General features: G+C 46.6%; 1 protein-coding gene across 1 annotated transcript; it reads right to left on the reverse strand.

Annotated features, from left to right (window-relative positions):
- Window positions 1-761: 761 nt before the first annotated feature.
- On the reverse strand, window positions 762-10,040 carry actr5 (actin related protein 5). Its single transcript, XM_036534328.1, has 9 exons — window positions 9,488-10,040; window positions 8,507-8,745; window positions 8,129-8,298; window positions 5,675-5,901; window positions 4,003-4,167; window positions 3,257-3,364; window positions 2,536-2,675; window positions 1,890-2,022; window positions 762-1,690 (listed from the first exon to the last, which is right to left on the reverse strand). Exons 1-9 carry the CDS (start codon window positions 10,001-10,003, stop codon window positions 1,433-1,435), a joined length of 1,956 nt encoding a protein of 651 aa, XP_036390221.1. The 5' UTR covers window positions 10,004-10,040; the 3' UTR covers window positions 762-1,432.
- Between the last annotated feature and the right edge of the window lie 1,563 nt (window positions 10,041-11,603).

Here is an 11,603-nt window from a genome sequence, read left to right on the forward strand (position 1 = left end):
CCATAAGCAATGAACTCACCTACTGCTGATCTAGTGTGAAATGAATTAAAACACCGGATACTGTGCTCCACACCACATCTGCACCATTCAGTTTGTGTTTCTCTCCAACCCGAACCAGCAGCTCAGCACCTCCACAGAAGTGCACTCCCATCAGACAGAAGACTGATGGCGCAGAGGAATCATGTGTCATATGTGATTAGCGATTACCTCACAATGTTTAGTACTTTACAGTGCTAAATCGATGTCAGCATAGCGAGATCTGAGAGGAAAAATTTGGTGATAAAAGTCATAATAAAAGACCACCTGCACCAAAGAATGAGCTGGAGGAAGAGTCATGAGTTTGGGAGAGAATTCCTTTGATTTTGACCCTAAACATCATTCTGGGAGAGAGTGTTCCTCTATCTGCACAAATCACATGAACATTAGCTATCACAACAATTTAAAATGATACAAATATTAAATTAAGAAATTGAAAATCAACAACAGCAAAGGTTTACAAACTATTTAAATTGTTCCACTCACTCAGATTATACTTCAAATTAAAATTATTTCAAATGCAACTAATCACACCTGGTAAAAACTGTAGTGAAATACTAAATAAATTTTATATTCAACACACACAGCAGAGCCTTGTAATTTTTCTCCATCATCTGATTTAATTTGGCAAATTATTTTCCTTTGCATTTTGCATGGAATTCAGAGCTTTCACTTCTAAGCCAAAATGCAGATATTTATCTATCAGTGAATGGACAGGCCTGCAGGTATCCGTGCCAACAGTAAATCCAGTGGCAACTCCATCTGCTGCCAGAGCTCATACAGATCAGCAGCAGGGGGCAACACAGGCCTCTTTAATGACATCATCAAAATGAGACATTATCATGTCAGTCACCTACAACAGCTGACTGATTCCCTAGAATAAACAAACAGCAAGGAGCAGGATCTACTGAGGATTTTTTATATGCACATGAATAATATGAGCTATAAAAAGTCTGCCGAAATATGTCGGGGCAGCAGAGTGAACGTGTGTCTCTGGCAGTGTGTTGTAATAAGTGATATGTGGTCTTGCACACAACACTGTGAGTCCACATCAAGGCTCGTCATCGAGACTTTTTTAATAAGAAATTCTCCCTCCACAGGGGCAGTGCACATGTTGCTTTTCTTGGCCGAATTTGCTGCATCTGTTGTGCTGTGTCCACACCAAAGCATGTGCTCACTGATCACGTAATACCAACACCTGTGTGCTGGGCACACACTGTGAAGGATGTTATCAAACAGAGCAAAATGATTCGGCACTCAAAAAAATTAAGAGCAGGATCCAAGACAAGAAAACAAGAACCGTCCTGCAGCAGTCTCGCAGGAAGCGGCTTTCCACAGCACTGCTGTAGACACACACAGCAGAGAACTGCCGTGAGATAATGTCATGGTGACGATGTCACACTGATGATGTCACAGTGCAGGTGGGGAGAGGTTCAGGGTTGGCTCGGGGGGGTGCTGGGAGCTCCCGGGCAGGCGGCTTGCTGATCCTCATGGGGATGAAGGTGTTGGAGGCACAGTGTTCAGTCAGATACTCTCCCCCTTTCTCCTCATAGTCCTGTCGGGTCACCCAGCCCAGGCCACCGCTGCCGTTCTGCAGCACCCACTGCCGCGCCCCGAACCAGGCGTCCAGGGCAGGCTGCGTTGCCATGGAAACCTGGAGAGGACACGCCACATGTAACATTGGAGCAACGCTCTACCCGGACAGAGGCCATAACAGCAGGAGAGCCCTCAGCCTCACTACATTTTCTGACACACTGCTGTCTGGAAATGATGCTGCAAACTAGACGGTAGATGGCAACACAGGGAAGCAGGCTGCAGGACAGCCCCCATGGTGAGTCACCTGAACACCGTACCTGGAAGTGTGACTGGAAGGGTCTCATGGCGAGCAGCTCTCGCTCCACGCGCTCCTTCATGCCCGGGTACTGCATATTTCCTCCCGTCAGGAACACATTTTGCACCAGCGCCTCCTGCTGCTCAGGAGTGTATCTACAACAACAACAAATGACTTCACACATTTACATTTACATTTATTCATTTAGCAGACACACCCTGGAAACAACTGCAATTACAATTAGGGCCATTATAAACACAAACATGCAAGAAATAAAAACATTTCCTTCATCAAATCACCAAATTTAACTACCATTTACCAAAATATCTAAAAATATTCAATATCTATTTTTTACTGAATATGTATTAAAATATGAAATAAGGGACAGTAATTTGCTAAAAAGGAGATGTGCTGCATCAGGACCACACTGTCGGCAGTGCGTTGGGACTGTGCTGTGTCAGGAGTGCGTTGGGACTGTGCTGTGTCGGCAGTGCGTTGGGACTGTGCTGTGTCGGAACTATGTTGTGTTGGGACTGTGCTGTGTCGGCAGTGCGTTGGGACTGTGCTGTGTCGGCAGTGCGTTGGGACTGTGCTGTGTCAAGGACGTTCTGTAGTTGGTCTGTAGCAGCCGCTGCTGAAAGTGCTCAGTGTTCTCTGTGACCTCTGACCTTTCCAACACAAACTGCAGCGCCTCCATCAGGCCCATCTGCTCCTCCCCAATCAGAGACGGCTGGAACAGGATTTCTGGAACCCGCAGCCGCTCCGTCCCCACAAACAGCTGGTGATACTCAGCCATGTTGAACACAGGCTGAGGGAAGAGCCAATCAGCACTGAGGAGCTGCACGGCATAAGCACAAGCCCCGCCCACATTTTGCATGCCATTTGGCAATTGCTCTTAATGCAATTAAAGCGAGACAATGCACCAATAACAATCAAAACTTTCTGCACTGAAACAGCAATGCTTTAACTTCAGAGATATGAATACAGAAACTGAAGAGAGCTAGACAGTAAAAATGCATAACTGTATCACACAAATAGGCATGCACTGACAAAAATGTTTAAAAAAATGGCAAGCTACATTATGCATGTATAATTAGGGGGCACTATTTTGGGATTAAAAATGTTATTCAAGTTTTTAAAGACAAATGTTCTTGGCGTGACCTCAAACCCACTTGTGCTAAAAGAAGCCAACCCAGCTCAGCATTCAGGTAACAGCTTACTAAAACAGACTAATGAAGAGTCCATCTAGAAGGAGAAGCAGCCAGCACAACAAACTTACGCTCGTTACAAACCTTTGGCACTGAAACACCAAGGACAAATATACCATGCAAATCATAATTAGAAGACTAGCACAGGATTACCTGGGAGGAAGACCAATTAGGTGATTACCTGCACAACGCTGACAGGCTTCTCTCCCTCTGTGTTATCCTCTGTGATCTCGGGTTCAATCTCCAACACAGCCTCACCTTCATCCATAGGGGCCTCCAGCTCTGAAATCTGACAGCTAGAGTGTCCCGTTACCCTGATAATACATCTCCTCCTCAGCCCAGCAGGATGTGCGGAACCAGGCACGACTTCAGCTGTAGTAGATGCTCTACTGCAGAGCCACGCATCCACTACAATGCACTCTCTATGTAACAGTAAGTGACTCATTTAAACAGGTGCTGCATTTTCATTTGCTCTTTGCTTGCCGTGTCTTACAAATACTACAAGTTCCACAGTACCTAAAATAAAAAAAACATTGAGCGAGATATTAAATGACATAACCCTAACGCAGGGTCAGCATAGTGCCAGTGCGAAGAGAACAGTTCTCAGAGAGCTGTTTGGAACAGCAGTGACGGAGTCATCACAGCAGCTTCCCACAGTGAAAGCAGCACCTGCCACTCCCAGCATGCTCTCCTCCCATCAAAACTCAGGTTAATCAAACACGCCTGTAAAACAGCTGGTACTAAACAACTGCTACCACAAACAGCAGTTCCCACATGCATAACCATGAAGTAATTTCACCTAAAAATCCCAAATATTTCAGCTTTCGTTTGTCTTTTTATTGTTGACCTGCAACCTAGAGGGCCAATTGATCCTGAGTCCGACAGACAGCCTGAGCGACTGTGACCCGAACAGCAGCATGTCCTCACCGTGGCCTTGCTGTCCAGCCCCTCGCTGTGCAGCGCTCGCTGGCGGCCCTGCTCCACCGCCAGGCTCAGCTTGCTGATGTAGGACTGCAGTTCCTCTGAAGAGTCCATGTTCAGCTCCACCAGACGCCTGTGGAACTGCTCCAGCAAGCCATCATCCAGCAGCTCCTGCAGCCAGACACCACACACACAGCAAACACTGAGACAAAACGTCTCACAGAACACTTTCAAAGCGTCTCTATAGTACCACTTGGAGGCAGTGTACACACAATTAGTGGTTATTTCACATATCCGGATATTGTTTTTTCTACAATCTCACATTTACAGAAATGGACTAACATTTTAGGGAGACTAAACATAATATCATGACATAAACTCAAAGTTTAGGCTCACAGACAAAAACATCAATAACCATTCTGAAGGAAAGGCTTCGCTGCAAACTAATTCAGTAATTGTGAAAATATTTTCTTTTTAATATTGAAATGAGAGAGGGCAACATGATTATGGACATGACTGTGACTGAAATAAAAATTCTTTCATCAAAAACTTTCTGCAGCCTGGAAATGTCAAGTCTGTCTAAATATAAGTGCATGTGTATTGTTACAAAGTGTGTATCTTTGCCCATGGTATACTAACAGCTGGTACCAAGGTTTCCTTTAGCTAACATGTACCAGCTTTTGGCTGTAAAAAATAAAGTTATAAAAAAATCTAACCAGACACAATGGCCCGTAGCAAATATATCCTAAAAGAAAATACTGCACTAACCCTAACCCTAATGCTAAAATACTGCATTCAAAAAAAGACACACAGAGATGGGCTGTTCTGAAAGAGGCTAGGTTATGTGGACACATGAAAGATGGCCTTTGGTCTAGTGTGCAGTTCCTGTCAGGAATGTCAGGACATCTCTTGCCAAATCTTTTAAAAACCCCTGTATAACAGCTGGGTACAGTGGACTGAGGCTCCACACTGCTGGCCATCAGGAAATTCAAACACTGGCAGACTGCTGAACCAAGCGTGGGTCAAACATGAGTACAACAGCAGACAGACTCTGTTTCCAAGAGGAAACATTTAGGAGACTGACAAGAATCTGTTGCTGCTCAAGGAACTTTCAGCTTTGCCAAAGCAGAGGTGCACTTTGCAGGCATGAGGTTGCATGGAAGTGATGTCAGAACCAGCCCCAACCTTTGCTTTTGCAATCTGCAATATTATTTTCCTTTGACCTATGCTTAATTCCCATCTACATTAAAGGCATTTTCATGAAAATGTTATATACTCATTTCACCAATAAACATTTCTAATGTAATTTAACGTGTTAAGGACCCTGCGTCATGGGTGTGTGTGTGTGTGTATGGGTGGGGGTGTGTGTATGTATGTGTGTGTGTGTGTGTGTGTGTAAGAGGGGGGGGATGCATGTATGGGTGTGTGGGGAATTTGTTTGTGTGTGTGCGCGTGCGTGCGTGCATGCGTGCGTGGGGGTTGTTTCTGTGTGCGTGTGCGTGTGTGTGTGTGTGTGTGTGAGGGGGGGAGTTGTTTCTGTGTGTGTGTGTGTGTGGGGGGAGTTGTTTCCGTGTGTGTGTGTGTGTGTGTGTGTATGTGTGCGTGTGCGTGTGCGTGCGTGTGCGTGTGCGTGCGTGTGCGTGCGTGCGCGTGCGTGCGTTTGGAGGTGACGCCCTGCCTGCACAGCCAGCAGTTTGTCCAGACGATCCTGGTCCTGCTGCAGCTTCTCCTCGCGGCGCCGAGCGTTGCGGGCGTTGATCTCCTGCAGCCGCCGCAGCTGCTGCGCACGTTTCTCCTGCCGCTCCTCCACGCTCACAGCGCCCCCCAGCAGCTTGGAGGAGAAGGGCAGCTGCAGCCGGTGAACCTCGCGCTCGTAGAACTCCGCACTGCGCCACTTCTCCAGCTCTGCACGAGGACAGTATCACAGCAGGACACAATGAGACCCTACCAAACACAGGCCACACCCTCACTCACACAATGCAGAAACCCTACCAAACACAGGCCACACCCTCACTCACACAATGCAGAAACCCTACCAAACACAGGCCACACCCTCACTCACACAATGCAGAAACCCTACCAAATGCAGGCCACACCCTCACTCACACAATGCAGAAACCCTACCAAATGCAGGCCACACCCTCACTCACACAATGCAGAAACCCTACCAAACGCAGGCCACACCCTCACTCACACAATGCAGAAACCCTACCAAACGCAGGCCACACCCTCCCTCACACACATGCAGAAACCCTATCAAATGCAGGCCACACCCTCACTCACACACATGCAGAAACCCTACCAAACGCAGGCCACACCCTCACTCTCACACAATGCAGAAACCCTACCAAATGCAGGCCACACCCTCACTCACACAATGCAGAAACCCTACCAAATGCAGGCCACACCCTCACTCACACAATGCAGAAACCCTACCAAACGCAGGCCACACCCTCACTCACACACATGCAGAAACCCTACCAAATGCAGGCCACACCCTCACTCACACACATGCAGAAACCCTACCAAATGCAGGCCACACCCTCACTCACACAATGCAGAAACCCTACCAAACGCAGGCCACACCCTCACTCACACAATGCAGAAACCCTACCAAACGCAGGCCACACCCTCACTCACACAATGCAGAAACCCTACCAAACACAGGCCACACCCTCACTCACACAATGCAGAAACCCTACCAAACGCAGGCCACACCTGCACTCACACACATGCAGAAACCCTACCAAACACAGGCCACACCTGCACTCACACACATGCAGAAACCCTACTCTCGCTCACACACATGCAGAAACCCTACCAAACGCAGGCCACACCCTCCCTTCGAGTCCCAAAGCACAAGCTCGGCCATCACGGGCTGTCTTGTTTCATTTCAAATCGCATTCTCTCCTTACGGAGCTGCGTTATTTAAAAATGGTCTCACACACCCTTCCAGAAGCAGAGGAAAGCTTAGCAGCACACAGAGCTTCTTCTAGCTCTAGTATCCTCCCAGAGTGAGAAACTTAGCTACATATTTTACCCCTCCTCACATCACTGGTGCTTTGCATGGCAATTAGCAATTTTGTTATCTGTTTCAGATACTTCGAAATACTTCGACACAGCTGACATGTTGAAGCTTGTTGCTGGCACTCATAATTAACATTTATTGCATGTGCATGCGCACAGTCAATGCGTGATCTTATCGGCCAGGCACATTGGCAGAAATTTTCATATCGGCCGATGCTGATAATTAACTTCTTAAGTTTTTATCGGCCAATATTAATGTTTTGCTGATATCATCGTGCATCCCTAACACACATATGCTGAAACCGTACCAAACGCAGGTCACACCCGTGCTCCCCCCAGATACACTGATCTACAGATATGATCCCCCTTCACAATTTCCTCTGTATGTGGTTCCACACAGTCTAGTCATAAAAATAAAACTGATATGAGGAGGCTGGCGATGATGTGATGGTGATGGAAAGGACAGTATCCCTCAGTGCCCTCAGTTTAGTGAACACACTGTTACAGGACAGAAACACCAGCACAGAAGCACATATGGATTGTCAGTTGATGGATAAACAAATTAAAGTGCAGCTGTGCACTTTACATGGTTTTCATGGTTTGTCCTGTTCCAGACTGTTCTTTTAAGCTGAAATTTGGTTATGTACTGTACGTCAGCTACTCTTACAAAATGAAATCAAAACACTGAAATAGGACTATACACAGTTCGGCTTTCTCTCTGCATGCGTGCATGGAATAGTTATTAGTTCTACTAATTCAAACTGCCATACCATCCATGGACTGTTTATATGTTGTCAAAATAATCAAATAAAAGACTACATGCAGTGCAGTGTCCCCAAAAAGTTTTACATTTTACATAAAACCTGAGGGGAGAAAAGGGGAAAAAGATACAACATTCCCCTGATGACTGAATACTAGTGTAGGCAACTTAACAGCCACAGCTCAGCTCAGAAAGACACTGCACACTGGGCTTCAGTCTATCTGAAGCTGTCTGAAGCTGTCTGAGCATGTTTGAGGCTGTTTCAGGGTGTCTGAGGCTGTCTGAGGATGTTTGAGGCCGTTTCAGGGCGTTTGAGGCCATTTGAGGCTTTTTCATGGATGTCACCTTCTTGGTAGTCCAGTGCTGTGTAGCTGTGTTCATGGAGAAGCTCCTCCATGCGACTGAGCGTCACAGCCGCCAGGTGTCCCGGGTACTTCAGCTGCAGGAGGCGCTGCAGGTACGCAGCTGCATGGCTGCCCCCCACATTCACGCGCTTACAGTTCCCTGCATCCAGCCTGAGGGACAGCAACAGCAGCATTACATTACCCGCTGTGCCTGCTATCAAACCTGCACTGCAGGTATATCCCCACACTGCTTTTATTTTTTTCCCGCTCATGAATACGACATAAATCATGAGATTTTCCAGTGCTACACTCCATACTAAAACAGCTACTGTGCCTTGAAGAGATAGCATCCATTGGGGGAGTGGGAAAGGTACTGTACCTGCCATTGATAACAGGGAGGATGTGCGAGCAGTGGTACCCAGAGGAGATGACCACCCCTGTGTGTGGCTGTGCAACTGCTTGCTGAATGTTGTTGTAGTAGAAGCTGTACAGACTGTCCACCCCGTAGGACAGCTGAGGGACGCGGTAGCATTCAAACAGCAGCTCCGACATCATCTGCCGGCAGTGCAGAGGATTGCAGGGCGCCTCGGTGAGCACGACGGGGTGATCCACGCCACCCTGTCAGAGCACACTGCAAGCTTTAACGGCTTAAGCAAGTAATGATGTTCTCTGTAAATATTAGATAAAATGTTACTTATCGTTGTGTGTTAGTTGATTTAACCACAGAACTATGTCTAGCAATCAGTTGCCTGCGCCAATGTTACACATACACAATCAACGGCAGTTCCATCAAGCAGCTAATATGTAGCTAAAATTTTGTAGCATTTTTTTATTCATAGATTCAATAGCAGAACATGTAAAAGTTATATGTAAAGTAAGAAGCAAATGTAATACATAATCAACTTGAGTTTAATTAAGCTGATTTTGCATAAAAGTGCCTGCCAAATGAATAAATGTAAACGTAATTACCATAACCATCGCATAAATTAACATACAAACTGTTCAAGCCTTCGCCGAGGTGTGAGAGAATAAACCATATAACACAATGTGGCCAGAGTCTAACTGTCATGGCACAAGTGACATTTTGGGAGCATTTCTTTTCCAATCTACTCGATTAAGTGCCTGGAGATGCTAGCGAGGTTTATTACAGTCTCTCACAACCTGTTTGCTACGCATCGTACCAACAATAATTCTTTCAACAAAAGCATAAACGGCATCTAAGTAATGTCCCTTAAAATATATAAGCTAAGTATGCTGCCAAAATGCACACCTAGCCCACTAAATGTTTAAATATGTTATTTCTCTAGTTGGCTTCCTTCCACAGTGACTTACTCAGTTTCAAACGGCAGAAAAAGTTTACCTCCGTGCCGATCCCCAGGTGCATGAAGATGTAGTCGAACATAAGTTCTTGGATTTCGAAGTTGACGACGACATTTCTGTCGAACTGACTCTTTAAGAGCCAGCGTAGCGGCTCCAGGTTGGGAATGTCGTTACCGATCTGCGTCTCGCTGCGGGCCGCCCCTCGACTCCGTGCCGCCACAGATTTAAACTGCAGCAGCGGCTGGGACAGCCCGTCCCCCGCACAGGCCCACCCGGCCCGGGTCTGGAAGGAGCCGTTATCGATAATTATAGGTGCCGGAGATGGCTGTAAACATTCTGGATTAAGATCATATACGGGATCGGGTGTGGATCTGTAATCCTGAAATGAAAATATTTTACATGTTGTAGGTAGCTTTGCAGTCATCTTGGGTTGTGTAACGTCAAAAGTCGTCCGACGTGCTGTGCGTGCTGGCAATAACAATAGTCCCGACGCCAGACAGACGTGCCAGATTTTTAGGATTGAGATAAATCTGTAGTGGTCTTCAGTGAAATTCATGCCAAGGAAATATTTTTTCCCTACGCATCATTCGGGATAAAACCAAATGCAAATAGGCATTCTTTTACTCGCGTCATTATTAGCGACGGAAATTTTGTGTCTTTTTACGAAACGGAATCGTTTCCTTCTGTTCAGTGTAGAGTGCTTTTTAAATTGCGTCCTTTCCTCGATTCCTCCTTCCTTGGAAATCGGAACTGGGCCCCTCCTTAAAGGATGGATGCATGCAAAAGCAATGTCCAAATAGGCTGAAAAACCACAAAGATGGCTAATATGGTACATGCATAACTGATATTCTATAAATAATTCCCACTGACAGTTAGGCCCTTTACCTCATACCTATACAGTACTGAGAGTTAGACTTAGTTAGCGAACTAATTAGTTTGGTGGCTAACTCATTATGTACTAGTGTTGTGAGTGTGGTCTTACACTGTTGCTTGTTTAACTTGAACACACTTGATACACTTATGTTCTATTGTGATGGAAGTCGCTCTGGATAAGACTGTCTGCTAAATGCATGCAATGTAATGTGATGTAGCTAAATCACTAGATACCTAGCTAGTCACTCAGCTACGAATGACAAGCTCAATGAAGTTTTAAATGCTGTTTTAATTGTGATTAAAAAGTAAAGGCAACATGATAGCTCATGTCATGGTCAGCCAGTTAGCTAGGTCCACTAACAGCCTAGTGTCAGATAAGAAGAACCAATGATATGCAAGAACCAATGATATGCTCCTGCGTGGAGCTTAAACGTTGGGGCTGGACCTGCAGCTTTGTGCTGTGAATCTCAGCCAATAGCAGCAGGCCTGTAGCCTGGGCCACACACTCAGCACAAAGGAAATCTCCTCTCAAATGTCAGACACCACCCTGCTCATGCCGCTTCTTTGTTATGGAAATTGTTGTCATATAGTCATGTACATCTGATAATGTGGAGGGGCATCAAGGGCATCACGGTCTACACCAGAAGAGACACAGAATGCCCTAGGGACTCGTCTCTTCCTGATGCCCTTAACACCTTTTATGCCTGTTTTGAGGATTGCAACACCTCTCCTGGCTCCAGGCTCCCTCTCTTGCAACACCTCTCCTGCCCCCCCCCCCCCCCCCCACACCAGGTGAGCTGCCCCTCAGCGTGACCGCAGCAGATGTGAGGAGGTCCCTGCAGGGAGTCAACCCCCGCAAGGCTGCAGGCCCGGACAACATCCCAGGCCGGGTCCTCAGGGACTGCGCACACCAGCTCTCAGAGGTGCTGACGGACATCTTTAGCACCTCACTTTCCCAGGTGATTGTCCCAACATGCCTTAAGACTGCTATCATTATGCCTGTGCCAAAGAGCTCAACAGTGTCATGCCTGAATGACTACCACCCGGTTGCACTCACCCCAATAATCATGAAGTGCTTCGAACGGCTGGTCATGGCACACATGAAGGAGACCATTGACGTCACAGCTGACCCCCACCAGTACGCATACAGACAGAACCACTCCACCGCAGACGCCATCTCATCTGCGGTTCATCTGGCCCTCGCTCACTTAGAGAGTAAGGACTCATATGTCAGACTACTCTTCCTGGACTTCAGTTCCGCCTTTAACACCATCATCCCACAA

Source organism: Megalops cyprinoides, chromosome 7, assembly GCF_013368585.1.
Source record: "Megalops cyprinoides isolate fMegCyp1 chromosome 7, fMegCyp1.pri, whole genome shotgun sequence".
Taxonomy (NCBI): domain Eukaryota; kingdom Metazoa; phylum Chordata; class Actinopteri; order Elopiformes; family Megalopidae; genus Megalops; species Megalops cyprinoides.

What these genes read in the sequence shown, in the direction of transcription:
- actr5 (XM_036534328.1), bottom strand. Translation starts at nt 10,003, where the DNA reads ATGAATTTCACTGAAGACCACTACAGATTTATCTCAATCCTAAAAATC. An exon ending in AGCCTGTCAGCGTTGTGCAG is followed by an intron (nt 2,676 to 3,256) that starts GTAATCACCTAA and finishes CTCTTCCCTCAG; the next exon opens with CCTGTGTTCAACATGGCTGA. An exon ending in CTGCAGTTTGTGTTGGAAAG is followed by an intron (nt 2,023 to 2,535) that starts GTCAGAGGTCAC and finishes TTGTTGTTGTAG; the next exon opens with ATACACTCCTGAGCAGCAGG.